Here is a 27,901-nt window from a genome sequence, read left to right as displayed (position 1 = left end):
TGTGGGTCAGAAGTGAGGGGCACTGGCAGAGCGGGGGGGAGCCTAGGGATGGGATAGCAGGGGGCTCTGGGTTGGGATCAAGGGGCACTGGCAGAGCCTTCTGGGGGGAGCCCAGGGCTGAGACAGGTCAGGAGTGAGGGACACCAGCAGAGCTGTCTGGGGGGAGCAGGCCCAGCTCCTGTCTGCCCTGTCCAGGCTGGAAGCACATGGTTTCCCTGCACTCTCCTGAGAGCCCAACTGCTCAGCACTGGACTCTCCAGCTCTATTTCCCACTTGCCCCCTGCAGAGGGGGGTTCCCAGCAGCCGGGGGCTCCCCCCAAAAACAGGAGGGCGCAGGGCTCCACCATGCAGGGAACCAGGGACCAGTGGGCGGCTCCAGCCGGTCCCAGAGGAAGACAGATGCCGGAGGTCAGCCATTCCTCCAGCAGCAGCCACTGAAAAGGCCCCTTGAGAGGGGCAGAGAGGGGCCCAGGCGCGCAGTGGGGGAAGCAGCAGGGACAGTGCCCAGTGACCTCCTATAGCATGGCTAATTCACAGCATTGAAGTGAGCCAGGAAAAGGACCCTTCGCTCCAGGGCTGCCCAGAGAGGGGCCCGATCCTGCTCTCACTCCCTGCAAGGAGCTGAGTGGGGCTGCAGGCCCCATCCCCATATGGGAGCGGCTAGCGCCAGATCAGAAACGACACCGGACTGAGGGTCCTACCCCACTGAGGGCCTCCCCCAGTGGCTGAGTACTTAGCAGGATGGGCCCATCAGGTGTGACCCCACTGGAATGACACTGGTGTAAAGCCAAGCGGAAGTGATGACCGATGCAAAGCCAGCAGCTGGGACATCCCATCCCCACTGATTTCAAACCCACCTCCAGAGCTAGGCCCAGCAGGCCCTGAAGAGGGAGAGCAAAGGCAGGTAGGCCCAGCTCTCACGCATTTAGCGCCAGTTCAGGATACGAGTAGGAAGGCGGTCCCCAAGCCACGGGAGTCCTGTGACAATGACAGGATCCCAGCTCTGGTTTATTTCCAGCCGGTCTCTAGCCCGCGTCACGGCAGAGAAAAGCTCAGAAACGCGACTCATACACCAAAGCCAGATGCTCAATCACAAAAAGCCCCAAACAACAAGCCAACCGAAACTCCCCATTGGAAAGCCCATCTTGTGATCCCCGGGAGGCTCCGAGCACCGGAGCTGCCAATGCTGCCTTGGGTTGGGGGGGGCCACATGGAGACAGAGCAGAGCCTGGTGGAAAGCCAGAGTCGCTTGTTTGCCCCGGGCAAAGGTGTAAACCCCAATCGCAGCCTGCTGGGGAGAGCCGGGTCGTTACAGCGCTGCTGAGCCCCCCCAGTGGCTACAGTGGGAGTCGGGGGCCTGGCTCAGGGGAGCAGGCCAGGACGGAGCTTTCCCTAATATGGCCTTTTGCCTGCTTTTCCTGCCAGGAAGAGCTTGCATCCTTCCAGAGTCGCCTGCGGGAAAGGGAGCTGGGGAGGGGAAGGGAGCTGGGCCGCCCGGCGGCAGGCGAGGCCCCTCGCGTCACGCTCCCATCCGGCTTGTGCTTCCATTTCAGGTGCCCAGCTCCCCCTCCCCCTGCCCGCTGGACAGGAAGTGCCAGGGCAGTGAGTCAGCGTGGGGAGAATTCCCCGGCTCCAGCCCAGCCACTGAGCCGACCCCAGAGAACACAGCCTGCTCACACCGAGCCTCGCAGGGCCAGACTCTGGTCGGGAATGGGGCCCGTGGCTCACCCCGCCCGGCGCCCGCCATCTGCCTGCGGTGCCAGGAGGGGTGTGGTGGGGGGGCAATGCCTCAGCCTCCTGGGGGTAGATCAAATGTGGTCGAAGGCCGGGACTCACAGCATGTGCACTGGGCCTGGCCCTTTGAGAATTGGGGCCCGATTTCCACTACCTTGCCCCTTGGGTTCGCAGCCTAGGCACGGCCCGTGGGGTGGGGGAGCAGGAGGCTCGGAGCCCATTTGATGCCCCAGACCCGAGGCTGGCTGCGCCAGCCCCCTGTGCCAGGCTGTACATCGCCCGAGCCGTTTGAGAGGGGGGCAGACACCATCGGGGACTGGTGGCAGCTTTGGGGAGGCTGCAGACTCACGGAACCATGAAGCAGTGCCCAGCAGCACCAGAAAGCAGCCCCTTGCCATGGGAATGGGGCACAGACAGGAGGAGCGGGGGAGGGGTGGTTCATGGATGGCAACACTGACCTCTCGATCCCCCCAAACAGGAGACACTTCAGAAAGTCAGGCCAGGATCATTCTCCCTCTGCTACAGATGGGGAAACTGAGGCACTAGGGGGGGCTGAGCCCCAGAATCAGAGAGCCCCAGAATCCCGACTCCCAGTCCCAATGACTTTCTGTTGGAAGGGCCCAATTCTGGTGTTGGTCTCACTGATTGTCCAGGGCATTGTGCCTATGTGATTGAGAGCAGAACAGGGACCCTAGCTGGCCCCTGTCCCAGACACTTTTTTTTGGGGGGGGGTCCTCCAATATGTTCCCCAGTAACTCTCTAAAGCTGACTGCAGTGTATTCACTAGCACTAAGCACCAGTGTCTAATGATTAGACCAGAGAACAAGGGGCTGGGACTCCTGGGTTCTGCTGCCTTAGTTTCCCCACCTATAGATTGCATAGACACAGGGGCTTCACTCATGCTGGCAAAGCACCTTGGGAACCTCCTGGGCAGGTGGCCTGTACAAATGTCAAGTGCTTCCCCCACGGACAGCATGGTATGGTGGGAGGGGCAGCTGGAAAGCTGGTCAGCAGGGATGGCAGCGTAGCAGGCGAGGGAGGTAGGGCGGGTAGCCGAGCAGGAGCAGCGCTTGGGGCACTGGAATATTCCAGACCTGGTCCAGCGTGGGCGTGAGGCCCTGGCTTGTGATAGCAGCCCAGGATCCTGTAGCCAGCGTTCATCCCAAATGAAAACACCTTTCACCCCTGGGGTCACTGCATCACCAACCAAAATCCACGAATTGGCCCCCCCAACCAGGCGTACAAATTGTTCCATTTTAGATAAGAAAAGCCAGGTTCTTTTCATTTGTCTTGTCTCAGAGCCTTCACGGCTCCCGCTCTCTCTGCCACCATGAAGACGGGACAGTTAATTATCTTTCTGAATGAAAGCTGACTCTCTTGGAATCACATGCTCCCAGGAGCTGGGGCTTTAAGACACCCCCAAAGACTGGCAGCACAGTATGGCTCAATACCCGCTCTGATTGCTGGAAAACCAGCAACAGCTGGGCTAGAACCCCTCTGGAGAATGGCAGGTGAGAGACGGAAAACTGGAAAGAGACAGCTGCAAAGGAACCTGCCAGAAGCCCTGTCTGTCCCCACCCGGATTTTCATGTGAGCGGCACTTACAACCAAGGCCAGGTTTTCGCCCCCAGCCCTCCACAGGCATTTAGCATGAAGCATGCCACTCACCAGGAAGAGCACCCCGTGCTCACCAGCTCACCCCTCCCCCAGGCTGACTTTCCTGCAGCTCGCCCATCGGAGCCACAGAAGGCTCCATGCCAGGCGGTGGTCACCAGCAGCTTGCCCTGGGTGCATCCTTGTATGAAAACAGATGGAAACAGAAATCCACGTCTAACTGGATGACCCGATGCTCTGCCAAGGAGATGGGGGGCAGGGGGTGTTGTTGTCTAAAGGGATGACCCCCAGTTATCTCAAAAGCACCACCCAGCCATCACTGAGTCCAGCCTCACATTCACTGCTGGGCCCTAGGGAAGAGTCATTACCTCTATGTAACAGACGGAGAAACTGAGGCACAGCAAGGGAAAGTGACTTGGCCGAGGTCACAGAGAACAACGGCTTCCCAGTGGAATAGGACTTCCCGTGGCTGCCCAGAGGGGTCTCCAGGTCCCGCATGGGGGAAATTTCCTCCTCTCCCCCACAGATGTCCGAAGTATGTCCCCCTCCCTTCCCCACAACCACCGCACCCCTGCCTGATCCTGCTGGCGTCCCACACAGCAAAGCAACTGCTCCTAAAGGCCACTGGAATTCAGTCCACTAGCTGAACCCCTGGATTTACGCCAGGGCTACCAGACTGGGAAGACCCAAACGCACCTTGTGCTGCCCTCCTTGGTGGAAGCTGCTGGCGCGACACCAGCCTCGGCAATGGTACCCCCAACCTGCCAGTCCTTCAGTTGCCCCCTGACCATTCACAGGTCCCTTGGAAAGGAAAAAATCCAGCCCAGGATTAACTGAGGGCATTTCGCTGGCACAAGGCCCAAGCACGGGTGGGGGGACCCTCCTGCTTGCAGCCCCGTGGAACAATGCATGTTTGTGCCAGGGATCAGCTCTGAGGCTGTTCCCTGGAGCCGGCAGCACGGTTGCTACGAGGAGCGGCACTGCTGGAATTAGAGCCCTGCGGAAACTGACACCACTGGTAGCCCCCAATGCCAGCCCTGGCACTGCTAACGCCAGGGTCACGCTGGAGCTCTCCCCCTGCTAATCGCTCCCCCTGACCATTGGGTCCCCCAGACGCCTTTGCTGGGGGCCTCCAGGCGTATGACCCAAGTGTGTCACGGCTTCTCTGGGGAACCACCGGCCAGCAGCAAGCCAGCCGCCCCCATGCCCCAAGCATGGCAGGGCACAAGCCTGGGCTCGTTGCCTCCCTGCTGCGTGAGCCCCAAGGAAGGGAGCACGCGTCTGCCCCTCAACAACAATCAGACTGGGTGAGGCCTGACCCATGGGGGCATCTCCTGCTGTTCAAAGGAAGGGGGAGAGAATGCAGGGAGTTCAACACCTTCCCGCACTCCAGCCCAGCCGGCAACTCTTTACTCTGCTGCCCTATTGGCAGACCCAGCAAAGGCAGCAGGGCAGGCTGGGCACAGCAGGGAAGGGCACAAGAGCAGTTCACACAGGCGAGAGGGGATGGCTGATCAACTCGCTGCCATGGGGCGGGCAGGCTGAGAGTCACACGTAGCCCTGGCAGCATCTGTTCCGGCCTTGCAGCCTGCGATGAATGGGGACCCTCTCCCATCCTCTGGGCAGCAAAGGCTGCAGGTCACGTCTCCTGCACTCCTGTGTGGAGAGGCTTGGAGTGTGCCAGGCAGGGCCATGCCACGTGCCACAGTTTGAGAGCGGAGCAGTTATGCCTGTGGGTGAGTAGGCCTTTTGGGTGGGAGCAGGCTGGTAGGCGCCTGGCCAGAAACACAGAGAGAAAAGCCCCAAGGACATTTCACGTAGAACAACAAAACGGCTGTTTGTAGAGCAACCTCCTGGATCCGGGAGCCAGACGCGGCCCAGCCACACACTGAAGAACTGCTCCCTGCCCACCCCCAGCTTGCGATTGGTGGAGAATTGGACATTAGCCACCGGATCACTGCTCATTCGCTGTAACGGCCTCTTCCCTACCCTCTCACTGGCCAGCCAGGAGGGCTCCCGGCCTGGATCTGCGGTGGGCCATGCTCTACATGTCAGGAGGGTGATTTATTACGACAACATGGGAAACCGCCATGCCATGACAGCGTGACTGCTGAGCCCCTGGGAATGGGCAGCACAACCCAGGTGCACCTGCTCTGTGCAGCCCGAACTCCCACTGGCTGGCCCTGGGCTTGCTGGCAAGCCAAGGACGGGGATTCTGGGCGTTCGGTCTCTTCCTGGGTGGCTGCGCTGTCCTGAGGGGCATCACGGGGCAGCCAGTGAATGAGCAATAGGGAGGAGTGGATGTTGCTGAGGATCCTGTGTCCGTATCAACTCGATGGAGGAGAAAACTGGAAATCCCAGCAGGACTTGACCTGAGCTGCCTTTGCTAGCAGAGGGTGGCAAATCAGAGTCTGATGCCCTCTCTCGCCACTACCTTTGGCGAGGCGGAAATGGCCACATTCCATTCTGCACAGGCCCCCTCTGCTTTGGCTGCCACAAGGGACCAGTTTGATGCCAGCTGTGGCGGTGAAGGTCTCAGTGTCAGGGATCTGCTCCGAGACCCTCCCCACTCGTGACACACAGCCTGGAAGCCCAGCTGCCCTGGGCTGGATCTCAGTCCTGACCTGGCTTGGAGGAGCTCTGGAATTCATTACCAACCCTGCAAGTCAGCCAGTCCCAGAGGTAGGGCCAGTTCTTACTGGGATGGTCCTACCTGACCCAGAGACAGCACCCAGCAAAGCTGGGCACAGAGCTCCACCTGGGGCAGCGCCAGACGTTCACGACGCAGCTCAACTCCCCAGCCCTTGGCTGGCCCCATAGCAGCCCCTCCCCATGGTGAGCTGGACCAGCAACCAACCTGCTTCAACCAGCTGGTCTGTTTGTGCCGCAGGGCTTGTCCAGTAGCTCTCAAAAGAGGAGCATCTGCAGCCCTGCAGGGAAATCCTGCACCTCTTCCTCCTTGCTCTTCATTCTCTGGCCCAGGACAAGCCTGGGGCACAGAACACTGCTGGGCGGAAGCTCCAAGCTCTGCTGGATTGCTGCATCAGGCAAGGCCTGAGGCACGCCTGAGCCCCACAGGGCTGTTTGCTAAGCAGTTTTGAGGATTCCCCCTGTGCTGCCGACCCAAACCCAACTGGTGTCACTCCCAGACACAGCCGGGCGAAGGCAGCCAGCAGGCAGACGCTGGGGCGCAGAATCCACTTGGGAGTCACTGCAGGGAGTCGGGGCCAGGTGCAAGGCTGGATTAACTTTTTTTGGGCCCAGCGCCAAACATATTTGTGGGCCCCCTTGGTAGCAATATGGCATGGGGTGGGGGGGTCGGTCCCCAGAGCGAGGGGCCGGCCGGGGACAATGAGGCAGGCCACGGCATGGCAGGAGCAGCCGCGCTCCGTGCAGCCCAGCAAGAGGGCACCATTTACATACTTACAGCCACAGACGCACACTGCCACGCCCAGCCCTGTGCTGCCAGCCTGCCCCCCTGCCCAGTGCCCTGCCCTTATGCCCAGCACCCTCTCGCCCAGAGACCTCCAGCCACAGATCCCTATGCCCAGCACCCCCTCACTGAGACCTGACCCTATGCCCAGCTATGCCCAGCATCCCCCGCCCAGAGAGGTTCCCTGCTGGCCTCTGACCAAAACTGCACAGTGCCCTGCACACCACACTGCCCGCCCAGCGCCCCCCTCATTCCGCACACAATATTTTAAAATTCCGCAATTTTTTTTTGCCAATAAATCTGGAAGCTCCAGCCTGGCAGTGAGGAGCAGAGGCCACCGGTTGCATGGAGGTGGGAGATCACCCTGCAGCCTCCCCCAGCCCTGGGACAGGGACTGGGCAGTGAGACTGCACCCGACCCTGACACAGCGAAAGGGCCAGGCCTGCCCCAGAAACACCCTGGAGCCCTGCCCCTCTGCGCCAGGCGCACCAGGGTGGGTGAGCAGGCTCAGCCCAGCAGCAGGATCCGAGTGCAGAGGGACTTAGTGGGGGGGGGGGATCCAGGTGGGGGTGAGAGGTTTCTGTGTGGGGCAATCTGGGTGCGGGCAGCTCAGTGAGGGATCTGGATGCACAGGGAATATCCCAGGTGCAGGGGCCGTGGGACTCTGCAGGGGCTTCCAAGTGAAGGTGGTTGGGGCTCAGCGGGGGGTATCTAGGTGTGGGGAGCTCAGCTGGGGGGTCTGGGTGCAGGGGAGGTGGGGTTCATTTGGGTGGGGGTCCTAGTGCAGCTGGTGGGACTCAGTGGGAGTGTGTGGGGGGCTCATCCCAGTGGTCCAGGTGCAGGGGAGATGGGGCTTGTCAGGGTGGGGGTGTGATGGGCCTGCTTAATGGGGGAGTCCCAGTTGCTGCTGATGGGATGTTGCATGCCGGGCTCCCGCTTCCCATTACCACCTGTTCCTTCCCCACCGCTCCGTCCTCCTCCCTTCCCCCTCCCACCCACTTCCTTCCCCCTCCCACCTGCTTCCATCCCCACCGCTCCATCCCCTCCCCAGCCTGCTCCCTGCCACGCCCCACAGGGGTCACTCTCTGTCACACCGAAAACAGGGGGCTCCCAACGCGCGGGGGGAGGAGGCTCACCCAGCAGGAGGCCGAGACGCTGGGGTCCAGCTGCAAAGTCAGTGGAGCAACACCCTCTTTTTTCAGCTGGGCAACTCGGCACTCACAGAAGGGGGGGCAGTGGCATGTGACCCTGTGTGCCCCCCACACCTTCCTCTGTTTGGGGGCAATGCCCACAGGCATTCCCAGTCCCCCCGCTCCTCCCAAGGGCTGCTTCCCTTTTCTTCTCCCTCACTTTCTAAAAGGAAGCAAAGAAATCTGCAGGGGGACCTGTTTTCATTCCTCCAGGAGTACCCGACACAGACCCCCCCCAGTGCCCAAAGCGCCCATACACACAGACCCCTGCCCCAGATCCCCCCGAGACCCACTCCCCCACACCCTGCCTGTCTCCCAGCCACACTCACCGCCCGCTGGGAAGCGACTATGTCCATGTGTGGGCTGAGACAGCAGCACAGCTGGGGCTGGTCGGGGATCGCTCTGGCCCCTCAGGAGCAGTGCAATCAGCCAGGACAAAGCGGGAGTGGGGCCTGCCTGGGCCGGGCTCCCTCAGGACCCACTTGCCTGGAGGGGCCAGCCAAGACCCATGCATTGCCCAAGACAGCCCTGCCCATGCCCTGGTCCCAAGCAGATTGGCCTGGGGAGGTGGGCAAGGCCCCACAGATGGCAGGCAGCAGAGACTGCCTAAGCCAGAGCCATGCTGGAGAGTGGATCAGATCCCTGGGACGTGAGCCCCAGAAGCCCGCCCAACCCAGCTGCACTACTGGCCCCACACTCAGGGGCCAGAAGTGGGGAGGCAGGTAAAGAGGAGTCAGCGTTGGGTGGGGCCTCGGGGCAGAGTGGGGAGGGGAGTTGGGGCCACGGTCCTGACACCAGGGCCCCTTCTGAGTGTGGGCCCGGCACCATGGAGCCACTGATGCCATGGTAAAGCCAACACTGGCCAAATGTACCCCTTTCCTGAGACACCAACAACGGGGAAACACAAGAAGGGTGAAGGCAGCCTGGCCTAGTGGACAGAGCAGTCGGCTGGGACTTGAAAAGCCTGGGTTCTATTCCCAACTCTGCTGGGTGAGCACAGGCAAGTCACTTCCCCGCTGTGTCTCAGTTTCCCCAGCTGTAAAATGGAGATGACACTGACCCCCAGCAAAGTGCACTGAGATTAATGCAGAGCAAGAGTCAAGGATGATTATTTTCCCCAGGATGGCTAAGGAACCGTTTTCAGCTCCCCAGATGCATGGTGCTGGGATCCACCCCAATTCTCAGAGATCCCAGCACTAACAGACACAGACACCCTCACAGCCAATGCTCATCGGGCACAACACCACGCCCCTCCCTGGGATGGAGCTACATGGGAGGCCAGCGTTGGCAAGCCCGGTTCACACGCTCAGAGACTTGCCCTAGGTCACAGGTGAGTCAATGGCAGAGCTGGGACCAGAGGCCAGGTTGGCTCCTAGCTGGCTGGGCCACATGGCCACCCAAACACTGCTGGCTGTCTCAGAGCAGGGACAAACTCACAGGCTGTAAATCCTCCACCTGCTAAGCCAGCCAGCCAGTCCCTCTGCTGGGGGAGTCCCCCTCACCTCCGAGCTCAGGCGAGGGGCCTCAATATGCCACACCGCTGGGCTGGTCCCAACCCAATGAGGGTAACCCAGGGCCTCTGCCATCCCCTTCCCCGCATAAGATGGGGCTGCAGACCCTGAACACAGCAGCCGTATGGCAGGACTGGAAGCTTCCCAGGAGGAGAACACTACTGCACTCATGGTAACGGGGCAGAAGGAACCCATGGGAAAGACCTGAGCCTCCACTGGGTTTGGTATCATAACAATTCCCCCACTGCCAAGACTTGAAGGTTGTCATGGCGCTGCCCGCCCTAGCCACTCAGGACATGCTGGGCGCAGTGGTGAGAAAAGCCAGAATCTCCTGCACAGGACTCTGCCACTTGAGCTACAGGAGACTCTCCACTAGCCATTAGCAGTATAGGGCCTATGGCATATTGCCAAACAGGCCCAATTCTGGACACTAGAGGGCAGTAGCGCACACAATCCAGTAGCAGCTTGGGGCTCAGCCCAGTGCTATGACCCTCGGGGAGGTCTGTTACCTTCATAATGGCATTTCCTTTCCCCACTCTACCACTCCCATGACTGGTTTCTAGCCCTTCCCTTGGGCACCGAGCTGCAGAGAACCCCTTTGCTGACCACGCCCAGGTGATGCCCCTGCCCCTTCAGGGTGCTCATAGTGGCTGCCAGGTGGGGACGAAGGACTGAAGAGCCTATTGTGCCATGCTAGGTGCGGCAGCAGAGGGTCTGGGCCTCTCTCAGAGGCAGGCTTGAGCAGAGGGAAACTCATAGCAACGGTGTCTTGGGCTGCCCTTAGCTTGCCCAGCCCCACCAGGGCGATTCAGCCCCCAACGAAGGACTCCAGTTGGGTGCATGTGTGGGGCGCCTGCGGGTGGGTGGGTTCATGTGCGTCTTGCTTTGCAATGATGACAAGTGAGGCCCAAATCATTCCAAACCCTGGCAACTGATCTGCCCCCTTCCGGAGCTGGTGTCTGGGGGGTACCCACTGCAAGGGGCCAGGCCTCACTATCCCTATGAGCACCCACTGGTGCCCTGGCCTGCTCCCAGTGGGATCACACATGGACCGAATCACATGCCGGTGACCAGGTTGGCCTAGTGCTGGCAGCGTGGCCAGGTCCCCTCTACACAAGTGTTTCCCTGTGTTGTAAGTGGCTCCCCAGACTCAGCTCTAGAGATGGGATCTAACAACGCTCTGGGTCTGATCAGGGGTTTCTCCGAGCCCTGATTGTCTCCCCGGGGGCAGGTACCCCCCGGACACCAGGCTGGCTCCAGCTGCCAGGCCACTGGGAGATCTGCAGTCACGATACAACCTCCTGCTGCAAGGCCACCTCCGGACATGACTGCCTTTCACCCAGTGGGATCCAGGAGCAGCCTGCGAGCCAGGTTCATTGGCTAACGCAGCCCACCCTGGGTAGATGGGACCCAGCAGCACCCCACGGTGCTGATCACAGCAGCCAAGCCACGTGCTCTTCCCATGGCAGCTGGGGAACCGTCCCAGCCCCTCGCAGGGCCCCTCTCCTCTGCCGCAGCAGGGCTGAGGCCAAAGTTCGGATGCTCCCAGAACAGTCTGGGCCCTGCTCTCTGTGTAGACACAGCACTGTATTCACCCTCCCCACTCCCCCCTGCATCTGACTGGCAGGAGGAGCCCAGCAGAGCAGCTGCTGCTGCTGCAGATTTATTGTCCTCCCCCATCGGCTGCTCCCTCCTCGTCCCCCACATACAAACACCTGCCACCAGAGCCACCCGCAAAGGCCCCCGCCCAGAGCACTAGCACAGCTGGGACTCCCGTGGGAGAGCGCCATCCGGTGGGCACTGCAGGCTGAGCTCACCCAGCCCCAGGTGCGCCCAGCTGATGCGAGCGAGGAGGCAGCCGGATGGGAGCGCCACCCCCCCACCGGCTCGTCCTGCCCAGACATGACCCTGGAGCTCAGCATGCCAGCTGCAGCAGGAGCTGTTCCTGCAGACAGGCCCTGCCCTGCGCCTGCAGGCTAGGAGCACGTGGAGCCTGGGTGCTGGGTCCCAGTGCCCACCGTGGGCAAGGCGTAGTCCAGCGCCAGGCAGGGAAGGGCCTCGGCAACTCCTGCTCAGGGATCCCCCTGGATTCTCTGCTCCCTCCTGGCTGCAGTTTGGCCGTGGGGGGTCTGCCAGGGGCGTCTTGCCCAGGTACCATTCGCCCCCACCCCAGCAGCACCCAGTCCCAGCTGCCGCACACAGAGATGGGGGAGCCAAGTCTCTGATCACCCATGCCTGGGGATGCCCTGGCACGAGTGGGCTCACACCCACAGCCACATTCACTGCCTGGAGTTGAGCCCTCCAGGAGCCCTGGGCTTCGTTCAGACACTGCTGCCCAGGGGTGGGACCCTTGTTTAGGAAAGGCTGCTCCCCCCATTACCCCTCCGGGACTGGGGCAACCCTGGCCTGCAGTCTGCTCACCATCACGCCATCAGAGTATGTCCCTCTCAGGGATGGGAGCGGGCAGCCGCCAGGTGCCTGGGCAGCCACTGTGTGCAAGGGGCAGAGCACGCCCCCCGAACTAGGTCCGTCACACGAGCTGCGGCCCGTCACTGCAGCAGCAGCACCTGCAAGGAGGCTCTAGTGGAGGTCTTCGCAAAGAGGCTTGTGAGCCGTGGTGGGCTGCCTCCCCTCCCCTCCCCGCCCCTGAGGACAGAGCAGTCCCAGGAGCTGCTCTGCCCTTTGCTCCTTGGCCTCCGTACCTCGGTCTCTTCACCCTCTGCCCCCAGCGCTGGGTCCACCAGGGCCTATCTCGCACTGTCCCACACCAGGTGTGTCCTGTCCCACACCACAGCAGACGCTGAGCTCCGCCTCCCCACGCCTGCCCTCTGGCCATTGCCCCCCTAGACCACAGCAGAGCCTGCCCCGACCAGGTGACCTCCTGCCTTATGAGACTGGCCCAAAGTACCTCCCAGTGGCCTCAGCTCAGCTCTGCTCCACCACCTCTGGCAAGTGACCAGGTGAGGGTCCAACTCAGCGCATAAACCCTCAAGTGCTCACTTATCTATGGTATTTATCTGGCCCCTACTACCACAGCACCTGAGCCCATATGTAACCTCCCAAACCCCTAGGAGGCAGGCCCATGCTATTACCCTCTGTCATAACCATACAGCTAAGGGTAGCATAAAATCCCTCCTTTACCTGTAAGGTGTTAAGAAGCTCAGATAACCTGGTTGGCACCTGACCAAAAGGACCAATAAGGGGAGAATATACTTTCAAATCTGTGGGGGAAGATTTTTGTTCTGTGTTTCTGTGTGTTCTCTCTGGGTCAGCGAGGAACCAGGGCAGGGAAAATACATCTCAAAGCCATACCTGAACTAAGCATCTAAGACTACAAATTGTAAGTAATAGGAAGGAAATACATTAGATTATCTTTTGTTTTAGCTTGTGAATTTTCCCTGTGCTAAGAGGGAGGTTTATCCCTGTTTTTTGTAACTTTGAAGTTTTGCCTAGAGAGGAATCCTCTATGTTTTAAATCTTATTACCCTGTAAAATTACCTTCCACCCTGATTCTACAGAGGTGTTTCTTTTACTTTTTCTTTATAATAAAGTTCTGTTTTTAAGAATCTGATGGGTTTTTAGCGTCCTAAAAACCCAAGGGTCTGGTCTGTGCTCACCCTGTTTACCTATCTGGTTGGTAGATTATTCTCAAGCCTCCCCAGGAAAGGGGGTGAAGGGGCTTGGGGGGATATTTTAGGGAAACAGGAACTCCAAGTGGTCCTTTTCCTGAATCTTTGTCTAACTCACTTGGTGGTGGCAGCAGTACTCATCCAAGGACAGGGAAGGATTTGTGCCTTGGGGAAGTTTTTAACCTAAGCTGGTAGAAATAAGCTTAGGGGGTCTTTCATGAGGGTCCCCACAGTTCAGCGGGGGGAGGGAACCCTGACACCATCTGTAGCAAAGGGACGACTCACCGGTGCAGCGCCTCCTGCTGATCATCTAGGAATTAGCTCTTTTCCAGCTTACAGCACGCCCTCTGCAGGTCGGTGTCTCGCCTGCCGCTGGCCCTGTGTCCCTCCCAGACCCCTGTGCCCTTTACCCTGGTGTTCTGCCCCAGCAGTACCCCTATACTCTAGGTCTCCCCTCCCAGGCAAACCCCCAACCCTCTAAATCCACCTTGCCTCAGTGGCTACTGCCAGTCATCATCTAGCCCCCGCTCACTGGGGCAGACTGCAGTCTGTAATGGCCACTCATCATTGGCAAGGGGGTAGGACCTGCTGCCTTTGCCTATCCCAGGCTACACCTCTGCAGCCCCAGTACCTCCATAGGCCTTCAACAAGGCCTGCAGTCAGGGGAGTTGCCAGGCTGGAGCTCCTCTTGCCCTTTTCCCCAGCACTCCCCTTCTTCAGGTACCTTGCTCCCAGGCAGCTAGCCCTTCCCACTCCAGGGCTACAGTGAGACTCCTCCAACTTCTGACCCACATCCCTTTTATCAGGCCAGCTGGGACCTAATTGAGCTGGCCACAGCTGTGGCTGCTTCCCCAATCAGCCTAGCTTTTCCCTGCCACAGCCCTCTCCAGGCCTGCTTTTAACCCGTTTTACTGGAGTGGGGCAGCTGCCCCCCCACTACACTCTGATTGTTCAGATGGGGAAACTGAGGCACAGAGCAGCTAAGTGACTTGACCAGGGTCACCCAGGTAGTTGGTGGCAGAACAGGGATTTGAACCCAGGTCTCCCAAGTCCCAGTCTGGGACACTAAGCCACTGTGCCATCCTTCCTCACCAAGACTGGCTCTCCCTGGCTGTCTGGTGAAGACTAGCCACACTGGTTGCCTTCTCTGAGGGGTCTGCCATGAGCCCTACCCAGGGATTGGAAGCAAGCCCCACTGGGAGCTGCGCAGGGTAACCAATGAGACGAAGCGGGTGCTGCTCAGCCTCCAGTCAGGACCTGCCCAGGGCCCCACGCCAGCAATTTTAGGCTCTTGTGCAGCAGCTGCACCCTTGGGGCATACAAATGGCAGGTCCCTCCCCAGCCTGCACTGTGGTTCAGCCTCACACCCAGCACTCACCTCACCCTCCCTTGGGGCAGCCAGGAGAGCCAGGTCCTGGGAGCGACACTTTCCCAGCAAAGCGAAAGGCAGAGACACAGATAAGCTCAGCACTTGCCACGCCCTATTCCTGGAACAACCCCACGCCACCTGGTTTTACAGCCACACACCACACACGGCAGCTGGAGAGGGCTAGTACAGCATGGAGGATGGGTCCAGCAATGGCTATTAGCCAAGATGGTCATCTGACATGAAAGGAGTCGCTCCCCTCCCCTGTACTGTACCCCATGCTCTGGGTGTCCCTAAATCTCCGACTGCCAAATGGTGGGACTGGACAACAGATCACTCAATGGCCCTGTTCTGTTCATGACCTCTGAAGCACCTGGCACTGGCCACTGTCAGAAGACAGGACACTGGGCTAGGTGGGCCATTGGTCTTCCCCAGTCTGGGCCGCTCTCATGTTCTTAGCAGCCAACACGTGCCCTCTGACAGGCGTCTATCGTCTCTGCCCAGGCAGAAGAATGGATTCCATTTGGGGGACCATCAACTCAACAGGCCCCAAGCTCCCTCTTCATTATCGGTGTGTATTATGGTAACAAGCGCATTCAGGGCTCCGTTGCGCTGGGCACTGTATGTACCCCCAGTGACAGACAGTCCCGGCCCCACAGAGCCTGCAATCTGAACAAGGCAAAACGTGGGAGAAGAAATGGACCCAACTGGCAGAGCCAGGAGCAAACCCAGGCTCCCACCCCCTCCACCAGCCCAGCCCACCCCACCTTTCCACTCACTAGGTGCTACTCGTTTGATCCTTCTTGCTCAAGCAAACCTTGGGCAAATCTGGGTGTGAAGGGGTTAAACAGAGAACTGCTAAACAGAGCAAGGGGACCAGCCAGTATATTAGCCACAAACTCCCAGACCGCAGAACTCCGCTCTGTGATGAGAGCCCATAGCGTGCAGTGTCACAGGAGCGCTGATCGGCAAGGGAGTGTACAGACCACTGCCCTGGGGGAAGATCCCGCTCACTAGGCCTGGCCCATGTGGGTTTGCATGGCTCAGCACCAGCCCAAGGTGCAGGCGCTGCCCCGAGGGGCATGCCACCTGCATGCCAGGGGAGCCGCTGCGGAAGGCAGGTGAGACAAGGGCACATCTCTTCTCACAGTTTGCTAGCGCCGCATGGCTCCCTGCTCCCGCCGCCCCACTCAGCACTGCCTTGTAATCTGACATGAAAGGAGCTCACTCCGCTCTCCCGGCCCTGTACTGCACTCACACAGCCGGATCAGTTAGGCCTGGAGATTGCTGATTATCGGCCGGGTGAATCATTAACGACGTGCTCTGGGGCCGGCTGACGTGCACAGGCACAGCACTTACGCTCTCACACAAACCACCAGCCATGCCAGTTATTCACCCCCAGTTGGCCTCTTCCCAGGAACGGCTCCCTCCTTCCTCCTTCAGTTACCAATGGTAAACCTCGCCTTGGGAGGGCGAAATCCAGCACCCGTCCTTGATGGGCCTTGGGGCCCCACTGCCCCAAGTCTGCACAGTCCCAGGCTCCTGCTAGGCCCAGCTGTTCAGTTTTGGATGGTAAAATGCTTCTAGACCCCAGACTCCCAGCTCAGCTTGCCTGGTTCCAGGCCCGCCTCCTTGGCCCCTGTGGCCCAGTGAGGTCTGGGTGCTGCTGGGCCTGGGCCCTTGCTCCTGGGGCCAGCAACAGAGGGGCTGGGAGTGCCTTGTGGCACCCACTCCTGGCTGATTATGGGGTGGTGCTGAGCGCCAGAGGGCACTCGCAGCCCAATGACAGGGAGCTGACGGTGGTGGGAAGGGCTCCCTGGGGGGCAGAGAGAAAAGGGGGGGGCAGGGTTTGAAGGGTAACCCAGGAACACACCAGCAGGGTGGGAGTGGGGAGCAATGCCCCCTGCTTAGAGTCTTGTGCTATCCCAGACGAGGCCGAGTCAGGGAGGGAGCACAGGCCGGTGGTGAGAGCAGGGCCTGGAAGTAAGGCACTTGGCCGGACATGCTGCACAACCTCCGGGCAGGTCACTTCCTCTCCGAGCCGCAGGTCCCAATCTGTAAACCAGGGATACCGACCCTGACCCTCCCTATGGGGGAGATGAAGGTACTGAGTGTCATGGGAGAACATGACACACACAGTTAGCCCTGGAGGTGATCAGTTTGAGTCCTGGCCTCTCAGCCAAGATGGTGGCCATCACCTCGTTAAGAGCTTTGAGATCCTGGGCTGGCAGGTGCTAGGTGCCGATGTTAGCCTGGGGCAGGGCAATGGTCCATACTGCTGCTGGGAGAGGGGACTGGGGGAAATATGCCCCCTGGCCTCCCAGCTTAGCCCAGCTAATTGCCCATGTCACAGCCAGGTCACCTTCACCTGGGTCGGTCACCCAGGCTGTAAACCCACATCCACGGAGCGGACTGCAATGTTGGGCAGACAGCGCTGGGACTTCCCATCCCAGACACACCCCTAGGGCAGGGGCAGCACCAAGCAAACCTGCACCCGCTGCTGCCACGGTAGCCAGCACTCAGGACCCTAGCGCACTGCTGGCATGAGGCAGATACATGCAAGGGGCAAGTACAGCAGGTGCCTGCCCTGACACTGGGGGAGAGGAGCTCACGGGGGCAAAGGGGGCACATGGAGGGCTCTAGAGCAGGCCATGCCAGGTCCTCCAGGAACTGGCCTGAGACCCCAACAAACTCGTTACAGGGAGGTCCCTGAGCAGCCACAGGCCGGCAACAGCCTCGCCCAGGGGATTTAGCCCCTGGTTTCTGTTTCAGATCTCCTTCAAAGGACAAAGGCGCAGCTCCACACCTCGGAAACACCGTCCCCCACCCCCTCCGGGCTGCTGGGCCAGATCCTGACCCCCGGCCCAGAAACCAGCCCCTGCCCGTAGCTGTGACAACTTCTCCGCAGCCCTGCCACTCGGAGCCCCCCACCGCGAGAAAAACCCAGCCCCCCGCACGCCCTCTGGCATGGCCGGACTAGAGCCAGCTGTGGATGGCTGCCACCCAGGCGCCCGCCCTGGCCCCTGGCTTCACCAGGGAGGCGGCCCGGGGCCAGATCAGGATCCGCAGGAGCCACGCGGGGCGGCTCGTGCCACGTCGAGAGGGGCATGATCCGGGGCCGGCAGAGCCGATCCCGGGAATGTCCCGGACCGCAGCGGACAGGGCACAGCCCGGCCGGCCCCGCGGGCGCCGGTAACCGCAGGCAGCCTGGGGCCCCGGCCAGCGGGCGAGCCGGGAGCAGGAAACTCGCCGCGGCCTCGGGCTTCCCAGCGCCGGGGGGCTCCGCATTGTCTCCGCGGGGGGCGCAGGGGGCGGCGCCCGGCAGCTCCCAGGCCCGGGCACGTCCCTGCAGCTGGGTCCGGCTCCCCGGGGCAGGCGGGCGGGCGGGGCTGGAAATCCGCCTCCGCGCGGCGGCGTCCGCGGGCCGAGCTCCAGCCGCCCCAGCGCGACACCCCCGGGCCGCCGCGGGCGCTCTGGGGGCGCCGAGAGGCAGCGGGGATGGGCCCGGCGGGCGGGCAGAGAGGCCCCGCTCCGGGCACCCCCAGCCACCGACCCCAGCGCCAGCTCCAGCCGGGCTCAGGTCCGCTCCCCCGGCTGCGCAGCGGGCGGCTCCGGCTGGCCCCGGCCCCGGCCCCGGCGGGGCGGGGCGCAGGCCGGGCACTCACCAGGTAGTTCATCTTCCCCGGGCGGCCCCGGCAGGGCCCCGCCGGCCGCACAGCCGCGATCCCGGCGCTCGGCGCAGGCTGCCCGCCCCAGGCCCGTCAGCGCATCGTCCCGCGGGCCCAGGCGGCGCGGCGCGGCGCGGCCCGGCTCGGCTCGGCTCGGCAGCTCCGCACCGCAGCGCTCCCCCGGCCGACTGGCCGCCAGCGCCGGGCTGGCCAGGGAACTGCCCGCCTCCAGCGCCGCCCACCGCCGGCCGCGGCCGGGAGAGCAGGGGGCGGCGCCGAGCCCAGGGGGAGCCGAGCCGGGGAGCGCGCGCGCGTGTGTAAGAGAGAGACGGGCTGGGCGGGTGCGAGTGTGTGTGAGGGGGGCGGGGTTTGGGTGTGTATATGATTGACATGGGCTGTGCGTGTGAGTGATGGGTGGTGTGTGCGTGAGAGCGAGAGAGACAGGCTGTGTGTGCGTGTGTGAGCGAGCGAGCGAGCGAGCGAGAGAGGGGCTGTGTGTGATAGGTGGGGTGTGCGTGCGTGTGAGAGAGAGATGGGCTACGTGTGTGCGATAGGTGGGATGTGTGAGTGAGTGAGTGTGTGTGTGACAGAGACTGGGTGGTCAGAGCACTGGACCCGAACCCAGGAGATCGGGCTTTGATTCTTGGCTTTGACACACTGCCTGTGTAACCCTGGGCAAGTCATTCTGGCCGGGCTGGCTTACAAGTTTTACTGCTAGAATGATGCCAGAGGCGGCTGTGAGTTGTTACCACAATAATAATACTGGTAAAAGCCTCAGGGTGGACCCAGTTTTACCCATATAACGGACCTTATACCAGTGTGGTTCATACAGAAATTGCTCACTTGAATACCAGTCTAATTGTGTCCACATTAGTTGGAGTTTGTTGTAGCAATAAAACTTTCTGGTGCATACAAGTCCTTTGGGCCAGATTGGCACGTGTGGCTGGATTTTCCACAGCTCAGCTCTGAAATCAGAGCTGGATTTCCCAAAGTGCTTAGTGGCCAGCAGTTTCTACTGGGACACCTAGGGACAGATTTGATAGCCCTTAGGAAAAACTGGCCTCTTATTGTGGTGCTCACTGGGAACTGAGGGAGGCTGAATATCCAGCTTCAGTTCAGCAAACCACTTACATATGGGCATCACTCGTAAAACATGAGAGTAATCTCCTTGGCTTCAATGCGTGCTTACAGCTACTCCCAGCATCCCTGCCCCGTCCATAAAATGGGGATAATCCATTCTTTCTCCTGGCCTGTGACTACACCGTCTCTTAAGGGTAGACATTTTGTGCCCAGCATGATGAGATCAAGACCTAAGTTAGGGCCCTGAGACCATACTGAAAGATGTATAAGTAGGGGCATAGCGAGCAGATCGAGGGACGTGATCGTTCCCCTCTATTCGACATTGGTGAGGCCTCATCTGGAGTACTGTGTCCAGTTTTGGGCCCCACACTTCAAGAAGGATGTGGATAAATTGGAGAGAGTCCAGCGAAGGGCAACAAAAATGATTAGGGGTCTGGAACATATGAGTTATGAGGAGAGGCTGAGGGAGCTGGGATTGTTTAGCCTGCAGAAGAGAAGAATGAGGGGGGATTTGATAGCTGTTTTCAACTACCTGAAAGGGGGTTCCAAAGAGGATGGCTCTAGACTGTTCTCAATGGTATCAGATGACAGAACGAGGAGTAATGGTCTCAAGTTACAGTGGGGGAGGTTTAGATTGGATATTAGGAAAAACTTTTTCACTAAGAGGGTAGTGAAACACTGGAATGCGTTACCTAGGGAGGTGGTAGAATCTCCTTCCTTAGAGGTTTTTAAGGTCAGGCTTGACAAAGCCCTGGCTGGGATGATTTAACTGGGAATTGGTCCTGCTTTGAGCAGGGGGTTGGACTAGATGACCTTCTGGGGTCCCTTCCAACCCTTATATTCTATGATTCTATGATTCTATGATTCTATGTATACGAGTGATGATGACCACGGGGAAGCACGGCCCAGAGGAGAGAGGAACCAGTAGACGGGATAAGTGGGCTGTATGCCCAGCTCTTATTAATTGTATTACGATCGTGTCCAGAGCATGCGTGGTGCTGTACAAACATGCAGGAATGGATGGCCCGTGCTGTGAAGAGCCTGAAAGGGTCAGGGGAAAGGTACAACGTAGGAGGGAAGGTTGCATGGCAGACAGAATAGTGCTCTGGACCGGCGTTAGGAGACCTGGCTTCTCTTCCTGCTGTGCGACCCTGGGCAAGTTCTTTTCCCTCCTATGCTGTGTCTCTCCGGGCTCTTTGGAGCAGGGACTGTCTTATTGCTTGTTCCTACAGCACCCGGCACACCTGGGCCCTGACCCTAGGTGCCACCAGAATGTACACATGCAGCCCCCTGGGAATCTCTTTTCTCCATGAAAATTGGTGATGTAAATGAAACTGTTGTCACACTTGTAACAAGGATTTGGGTTTTGTCTCCCCGCCACCCCCCACAGCTGACGGGGTGGGGGGGGGGGGTTGGCAACAAACCAGAAGAAAAAATGGCTGCTGCTGCTGCTTTAAAAAAAAAAAAAATCTGATGGCGGGGGGGGGAGGGGGGAATGAAACCAGATTTTTTGTCCACGAAGGTTGTCAGGGGAGAAGGAGGGAAATGCTCTCAGGGAAAGAAAGTGACCCACTGTCAGAAATGTCACTGGGCAAGACCACGCAATGCTTGGCAGCGCCGCTGGCCTTTAATTTATATGAGAATTATACACAGTCCTCCAGCACTGCCTCCACCGCCCCGGGCCTGGATGGCGAGCTCCTGGCAGGCATCCCCGGGGCTCTGGTACCTGGGCCTGGGCGCACCCAGGGTGATGGCTGTGCGGGCGCTGCAGGAAGGCCGTGCCAAGCCACGGAGAGGAAAGGGGGCAGAGGAGCAAGTGTCACTGGCAGAGTGGAGGGGATGCTGTGGAAAGAAATGAGGACACGTAAGGAGGGACGACACAGCTATGAAGGGCTTGTAAGACAAAGACAGGAAGCTGGAACGGGGTGCCGCACAAGAGAAGGAGCCAGCATAGAGGGGTTGGCGCAGGCAGTAGGAAAGGCAAGGACAATTATCTTAGCAGCTGCACGTTGCACCAGCTGGCCTGGGGCTTTGTGGGCATCAAGGAGGCCAGAATGGCTCTGTGACTCACTGTGTGACCCTGAGGCAAAACTGTGACTCAGTTTCTCCATCTGTAAAATGGGGTGATGATCCTCCTGCAGTGCTGCAAGATCTCTGGATAAAAAAACCCGTGGAGCTGATTTCTCTGCGGACAGGAGGATGTGTTCAGCCTGGGTGGGGGTGGGGGAGAATGGGTGGGTTTTCCTTGAATCAAACCATTTCCTAAAGAATCGGGGGGCCATGTTCACAGCTCCCCTTCCCCTTGTGCGGTCATTCACAGCTGTGCAATTTGGGCGTGAAATGCCACTGGGTCTGTGGTAATTCTACAGCCACTTTGCATGGCTGTAAACAATTGCACAAGAGGGGGGAGGGATAGCTCAGTGGTATGAGCATGGGCTTGCTAAACCCAGGGTTGTGAGCTCAATCCTTGAGGGGGCCATTTAGGGGTCTGGGGCAAAAAATTGGGGATTGGTCCTGCTTCGAGCAGGGGGTGGGACTAAATGACCTCCTGAGGTCCCTTCTAACCCTGATATTCTATGATTCTATGAAGAGAATCCAGCTTCTGGGAATGGGAGCGAACACTGTGGTATTGTCTAGTGCTGAAAGAAAGGCGCCTGGGAGTCAGGACTTCTGGGCTCTTTCTATTCACAACTCTGCCACTGGGGGACCTTGGCAAATCTCTGTGTGGCTCAGTTTTGACCCATCTGTCCCATGGCTCGAGGAACACTGCGGGGGTGGTGGGAGCTTTTGACTCGGTCTCCCACAGTATTCTTGTCAGCAAGTTAAGGAAGTATGGGCTGGATGAATGCACCATAAGGTGGGTAGAAAGTTGGCTAGATTGTCGGGCTCAACGGGTAGTGATCAATGTCTCAATGTCTAGTTGGCAGCCGGTGTCAAGTGGAGTGTCCCAGGGGTCGGTCCTGGGGCCGGTTTTGTTCAATATCTTCATAAATGATCTGGAGGATGGTGTGGATTGCACTCTCAGCAAATTTGCGGATGATACTAAACTGGGAGGAGTGGTAGATACGCTGGAGGGCAGGGATAGGATACAGAGGGACCTAGACAAATTGGAGGATTGGGCAAAAGAAATCTGATGAGGTTCAATAAGGATAAGTGCAGGGTCCTGCACTTAGGACGGAAGAACCCAATGCACAGCTACAGACTAGGGACCGAATGGCTAGGCAGCAGTTCTGTGGAAAAGGACCTAGGGGTGACAGTGGACGAGAAGCTGGATATGAGCCAGCAGTGTGCCCTTGTTGCCAAGAAGGCCAATGGCATTTTGGGATGTATAAGTAGGGGCATAGCGAGCAGATCGAGGGACGTGATCGTCCCCCTCTATTCGACATTGGTGAGGCCTCATCTGGAGTACTGTGTCCAGTTTTGGGCCCCACACTACAAGAAGGATGTGGATAAATTGGAGAGAGTCCAGCGAAGGGCAACAAAAATGATTAGGGGTCTGGAACACATGACTTATGAGGAGAGGCTGAGGGAACTGCGATTGTTTAGTCTGCAGAAGTGAAGAATTGGGGGATTTGATAGCTGCTTTCAACTACCTGAGAGGTGGTTCCAGAGAGGATGGTTCTAGACTATTCTCAGTGGTGGAAGAGGACAGGACAAGGAGTAATGGTCTCAAGTTGCAGTGGGGGAGGTTTAGGTTGGATATTAGGAAAAACTTTTTCACTAGGAGGGTGGTGAAACACTGGAATGCGTTGCCTAGGGAGGTGGTGGAATCTCCTTCCTTAGAAGTTTTTAAGGTCAGGCTTGATAAAGCCCTGGCTGGGATGATTTAATTGGGTATAGGTCCTGCTTTTGAGCAGGGGGTTGGACTAGATGACCTCCTGAGGTCCCTTCCAACCCTGATATTCTATGATTCTATGAGGCATAACACCAGCACTGCATGTCTGTAAAGAATACCGAGATCCTTCGATGAAAGATGTATATGCTGGTGCCCAGAAAGCAAGACGATGGATTGTGAACAGAGACAGTCCCAGCAGAGGAGAATGATCACACCCGGCGACATGGCCCGGGTTCCCTGTGCTTGGCCACGACACCCCCCCCACCCCGGACGTAGTCAACAGGCCACATGCAATAGCTCGTGATGATCTGCCTGCAATCTCCCTGGGGTGTGCCTGGGAGGGGCTTTTCTTGGTCTGGCCCTGCAGCAGCCCCCTGCGAATGAGCAGGCTTGGTTTGGGCATCTTGCTCCAGCCCTGCTGGGTGGAAGCTCCTGGATTCACCCTTGAGCAGGGCTCTGACTACAGCCACAGCCACAGCACCATGCTCATGCCACCTCCTGCTTGCAGCAGCACTGGAGCACAGAAAGGGGGAGATCTCAGGAGCCTCTTGAGGGTCTGTGGCCCCCGGAGAGGAAATCTCCGAAGCCCCATGTGCCTCAGCAGTGAGGGAGAGGCTCCCCCAGTCTGTTCCTCCTTGGGGGTGGGGGAGTGCAGCCACAGGGCTGCTGTACTGATCATGAGGTCTGCAGCCTGGGGTAGGACAGACCACCCCCCTCCATCCAGCATTGCTGGGCTGAGCACCTGGGGAGGGGCTGTTAATTTCTCTCTCTCTCTCTCTCTCTTCCTCTCTGCAACCCCCTTGTTTGCTAAATGGAGCCAAATCAACCCCCTTGTTTGATCCTCCCAGAGGTGAAATGCCCATGGCAACCTGTCCCCGGTAACGCCCTGGGAGAGCAGTTTGCTCAAGATTCTTTCCTTTCTGTTGTTAAGACCGACTTGGTGTGTCTGTGTCCTACAGCTCATCTGTATGTCATAGGCTCTCTACTGCTGGCTGTTACTGGAGATTCTTCTACTAATTGCTGAAGTGACAGAGGCCTCAGCTTTCAGATCAGGAGGAGCTGTGCACCTAGCCTCCACTAGGATGTCCCCACAGCCCTGGACCTATAAAGTCCTTGGAAACCGCCAGTCTCCTGTCACTGACACTACTGGGTATCTCCAGTGAGTGAGAGGAGATTCAGGCCCGGCCTGTTTAAATGTCGGTTACAGTTACAGTCATGTTTTGGGCTGAGAATGTTGGTGGGACATTTAAAAAGAAGGCCTCAGCACTGCTAGGGGACCAGGTGAGGCTGAGTGGTGTCTGCGATACCGAGCAGGAAGCTAGCCTGTCCCAGTGCAGAACCTCCACTCTCTATTCTTCAGATCCCCAGGGACTTGATCAGTGGGAGATGCCACCCCGCCCCCCGCAAGAGTGGGAATGAAATCCCAGAGCTGGCTGCAGAAAGCCATGCCAACAGCCCCGAGACACAGCAGTCCTGGCCTCTGCCGAGAGGTCTGGCTTCCAGCAAAATCCCCCTAAACCTGGCTTTACGAGTCTCCCAAACCCCTCTCCATACAACAAATGGATCCTGCGAGGACTGGGTGAGAAGGAGGTGCTCGGCTGGGAGAGTGCACAGGCCGCCTGTAAAAAAGGGTTCTTATCTCTGGAGCTGAGATGTGTTCTAACAAAGCTGCACGCTGTTAAGAAACAGCTGGCAAAGGGTTTCAAAAGGGGATGCTGCCGAGATTGGAATCGCAGGGTTTATAAAGAGCTGGCCTTATCTCACAGACAAGGAACATTTTTTTTTTTTTTAAGGTCACTTAGCCAGCGGCTCAAAGATGCACATCCAGCCCAAGAGAACAGGGTCACACGCTGTTCTGCCCTAGCCTTACACTTTATTATTACAGCGCTCAGAGGCTGCAACCAAAATCAGGGCCCTATTGGGCTAGCTGCTGCATAGACACAGAGGCTATGTCTGGGAGCTCTTTACCAGGCTAGCGATACTAGTATACTACACCAGCAAAGCTGTGTTGTGCCCTGGGATAGTCAAACCAGCCTCTCCGTTGGTAGAAGTGCAGCCAGTAGAGCTGTCTCGGCCTTAGAGGCGTTTGCTGGTGCAGCTGGCATCGCAGCAAAGCCCTGACCAACAGAGCGCCAGCAGAAATTCGCAGTATGGATCTGGCCAGAGTACGGAGTGTGAATGCTGGGTCCTCACCACAGACCACCCAGCCTCACAACTTCTGCATTTAGCCACGTTGGTAAAGGCTGAGGAGGAAACGCATGCCAGAGCAGGCTGAGTGGGTAAATCAGCACTGGCTGGTGCTGCGCAGGGGTGTTTACAATGGCACCCAAGTGGAAGAAAGTTTTCTTGCTTCAGAACAGATCCCGGCAGGATTGCTAAGTGTGGGCCAGCAAGGGAACACCTGTGATTAGTAAAGGGGACAGAGTTTTATAGAACACAGCGGGCTCATCCCTCATCCTGGTTTCTGCAGCTCCTTTCCTTGCTGACTGCTCTCTGCAGGGACAGTCATGCCTGGCGGTCAGTTTCACTCTTCTGTGTCTAGTTAGTTTCACTTTGTGCTTCTCAGGTGCCAGCACAATTTGGGTTTGCAGAGCTCTGAATGCAAAACTTTTCCTCTCTCCTGCTGGTCTAGCTCCCCGCCAGCCGCTGCACTTGCTGCATAATCACACGGATTCCGGGTCCCCGAGGAAGTGCAGCACATGAGCATGGCTCTGCAGGGCCACGGTTTGGGTAATTCCCACCTGCATAGAAAATCCCCCTGATCGAGAGAAACAGGATGAACTTCCCACTGCATTTCACCAGCACAGCAGTAGATCCTGAAGAAATAGGCAAAGGCAGGCAGCAGCATTGGCTGTGTGTGAGATCAAGGCATGTGAGAGAGCGGTCTTTCACAGACAAGAGAACGGAGGCACGTGGAAGCTGAGTGACTTGCCTAAGGTCAGGCAGCAAATCAATGGCAGAGCCCAGAAGACAGTGCAAGGGTCACAGGCTGTGTCCTACCCACCAGGCCAAGCCAGCCACCCCCTGCCTGCATGACTGAGCTCAGCACTTGTCTGGTGAAAGGCGTTTGACTTTCCCAGCAAACACACAAGGTCTGTGTGCATCACAAAGCCCTTACTGCTCCGGGGGAGGTCAGGGGTGCATGCCAGAGACATTCCCTTCCTTGGTGCTTAACTCCATCAGCCAGTTCCACAGGGTGAAAGCAGAACAGAAACCCTCCGGCCCATACAAGGGAGCAGCAGTTGCTCTTAAAGGCTGTGACACCGTATACTGGTTGGCCCCTCACCTCCTGTGTGCACAGGAAGGCTTGGATCAGAGGTTAGCACAGTGCTTGCTCCTCTCTAGACAGGGCCTGCCTCAGTCCTGCCAGAACCCACCACCCATCTGCCCCTGCCAAGCAGCACCTGTGGCTTGGTGCCAGGTCATTCCCCCAATTGTACATGCTGTTCCCTTAAAGAAAAACTACAGTCCCATGGCAGTATTTGGACAGTAGGGCATGGCACCCTAAGGGAGTGCTGGGCAGCCACAGGCAGCCCCTGCCATAGGGTTTAGGATGTCAGGTTCACAGCTGCCACCTTGGTATTTTTCACACCAGCCAAGCAAACCTGCTCCCTAGCCGAAGGCTGATGTGGCTTGTCAGGGGATGAAAGGAGATTGTGACTTGCCTCTCTTACAAACAGCACTTGGCTCTGGCATGTGACTGTCTGGGGCAGGTCACTTTACCTTAGCAGCCCCTGGCGGCAGGTTTAAGCTCAGAGGATGCAGGTACTTGCAGGGGAGAAGGGGTCTGATGCTTCCAAGGACTCTTTCATCTGGCAGGCCAAAGTAGAAGAGGAGCCAGTGCCTGGGAGCTGAAGCTAGGAGAACTCAGAGTGAGGAAGAGGCATCTAAGCACAACAGAGCCCTGCCTCAGGCCCAGTGCCTGGAGTCCCAGATCACACAGAACCTTCGCTTTCACTGAAAAACAATATGGCTCTAGCCCTCATGGCCGTGAACAAAGCCATGAAAACATTGGGGCGGGGCGGGGGGAAGGAGAAAGGGGGCGCTGATGCAGGGACATCTGCTTGAGTCTGCAGAGAGCCTCAGCAATAGCTCTTATGGGGCACTGCCCCATGCATCTCACCGGGCGGTAAACTCTGAAACCTAACAACAGTTGCTCAGACAAGGGATCTGTATGCAGGGAGTCCTTGCTGGCAAGCCCTGCAGACAGCTTTTGGGTGGGTGGGCAGCTCCTGCCAATGCTAGCCCATGGAGGGGCAGGGTTAGGGTCATATGAGTGCACGCCAAGGGCTCTGGATTGACTTGCCCCAGTCCTTTGTCTCTGGGTGCACAGTCAAGAACCATTTGTGCGAGAACTTGTGCATGAACCAGGGATCCAAACCACCTGTGTGAGCCATGTGGGAGAGAGACCTGAGTGTAGATGCGCACACTGTGTGTGTCGTGAGCTCTGAGTGCATGTGGGAGATCTGTGTGTGTGATGAGCACCGGGAGTCAGTGTAAGATCTGGGGGTGTGAGAGGTGGGTGTATGGCGAGTGCTGTGTACGTGTGACACCCAGGTATGTACCTGAGGGGTGCTGGGTAAGTGTGAGAGATCAGGGCGTGTGAGAGAGCTGTCTGTATTTGGTTAGCAATGGGTGTGTGAGTTGTGTGGGTGATGAGAGCTCTCTGTGTATGTGTAAGATCCACATGTGACAGTTGTCATGGGGGGACAGTGAGCACCGAGTGTATAAGATCCACGTGTATGTGTGATGAATGCTGTAAGTATCCTAGACCTGTGTGTGTGGTAGGCTCTGTGGTGTGTAAGCTATGTGTGTGCATGCACAAGAGAAAGCAGGCATGT

General features: G+C 58.4%; 1 protein-coding gene across 2 annotated transcripts in view; it reads right to left on the bottom strand.

Annotated features, from left to right (window-relative positions):
- BCAR1 (BCAR1 scaffold protein, Cas family member) overlaps positions 1 to 18,310 on the bottom strand; it is a 40,898-nt gene extending 22,588 nt beyond the window's left edge. The window contains exon 1 of one of the 2 annotated variants that reach the window (XM_048817085.2): positions 18,143 to 18,310. In XM_048817085.2, coding sequence (XP_048673042.1) covers positions 18,143 to 18,154 — 12 coding nt within the window. In that variant the 5' untranslated portion in view covers positions 18,155 to 18,310. The remainder of the gene's footprint in view (positions 1 to 18,142) is intronic. The other variant, XM_048817084.2, reaches the window with a different exon arrangement.
- Between the last annotated feature and the right edge of the window lie 9,591 nt (positions 18,311 to 27,901).

Source organism: Caretta caretta, chromosome 12 (genome assembly GCF_965140235.1).
Source record: "Caretta caretta isolate rCarCar2 chromosome 12, rCarCar1.hap1, whole genome shotgun sequence".
In the NCBI taxonomy this organism is placed as follows: Eukaryota; Metazoa; Chordata; order Testudines; family Cheloniidae; genus Caretta; species Caretta caretta.
The sequence above is the reverse complement of the archived record's forward strand: the minus strand, read 5'-3'. Positions and strand labels throughout refer to the sequence as shown.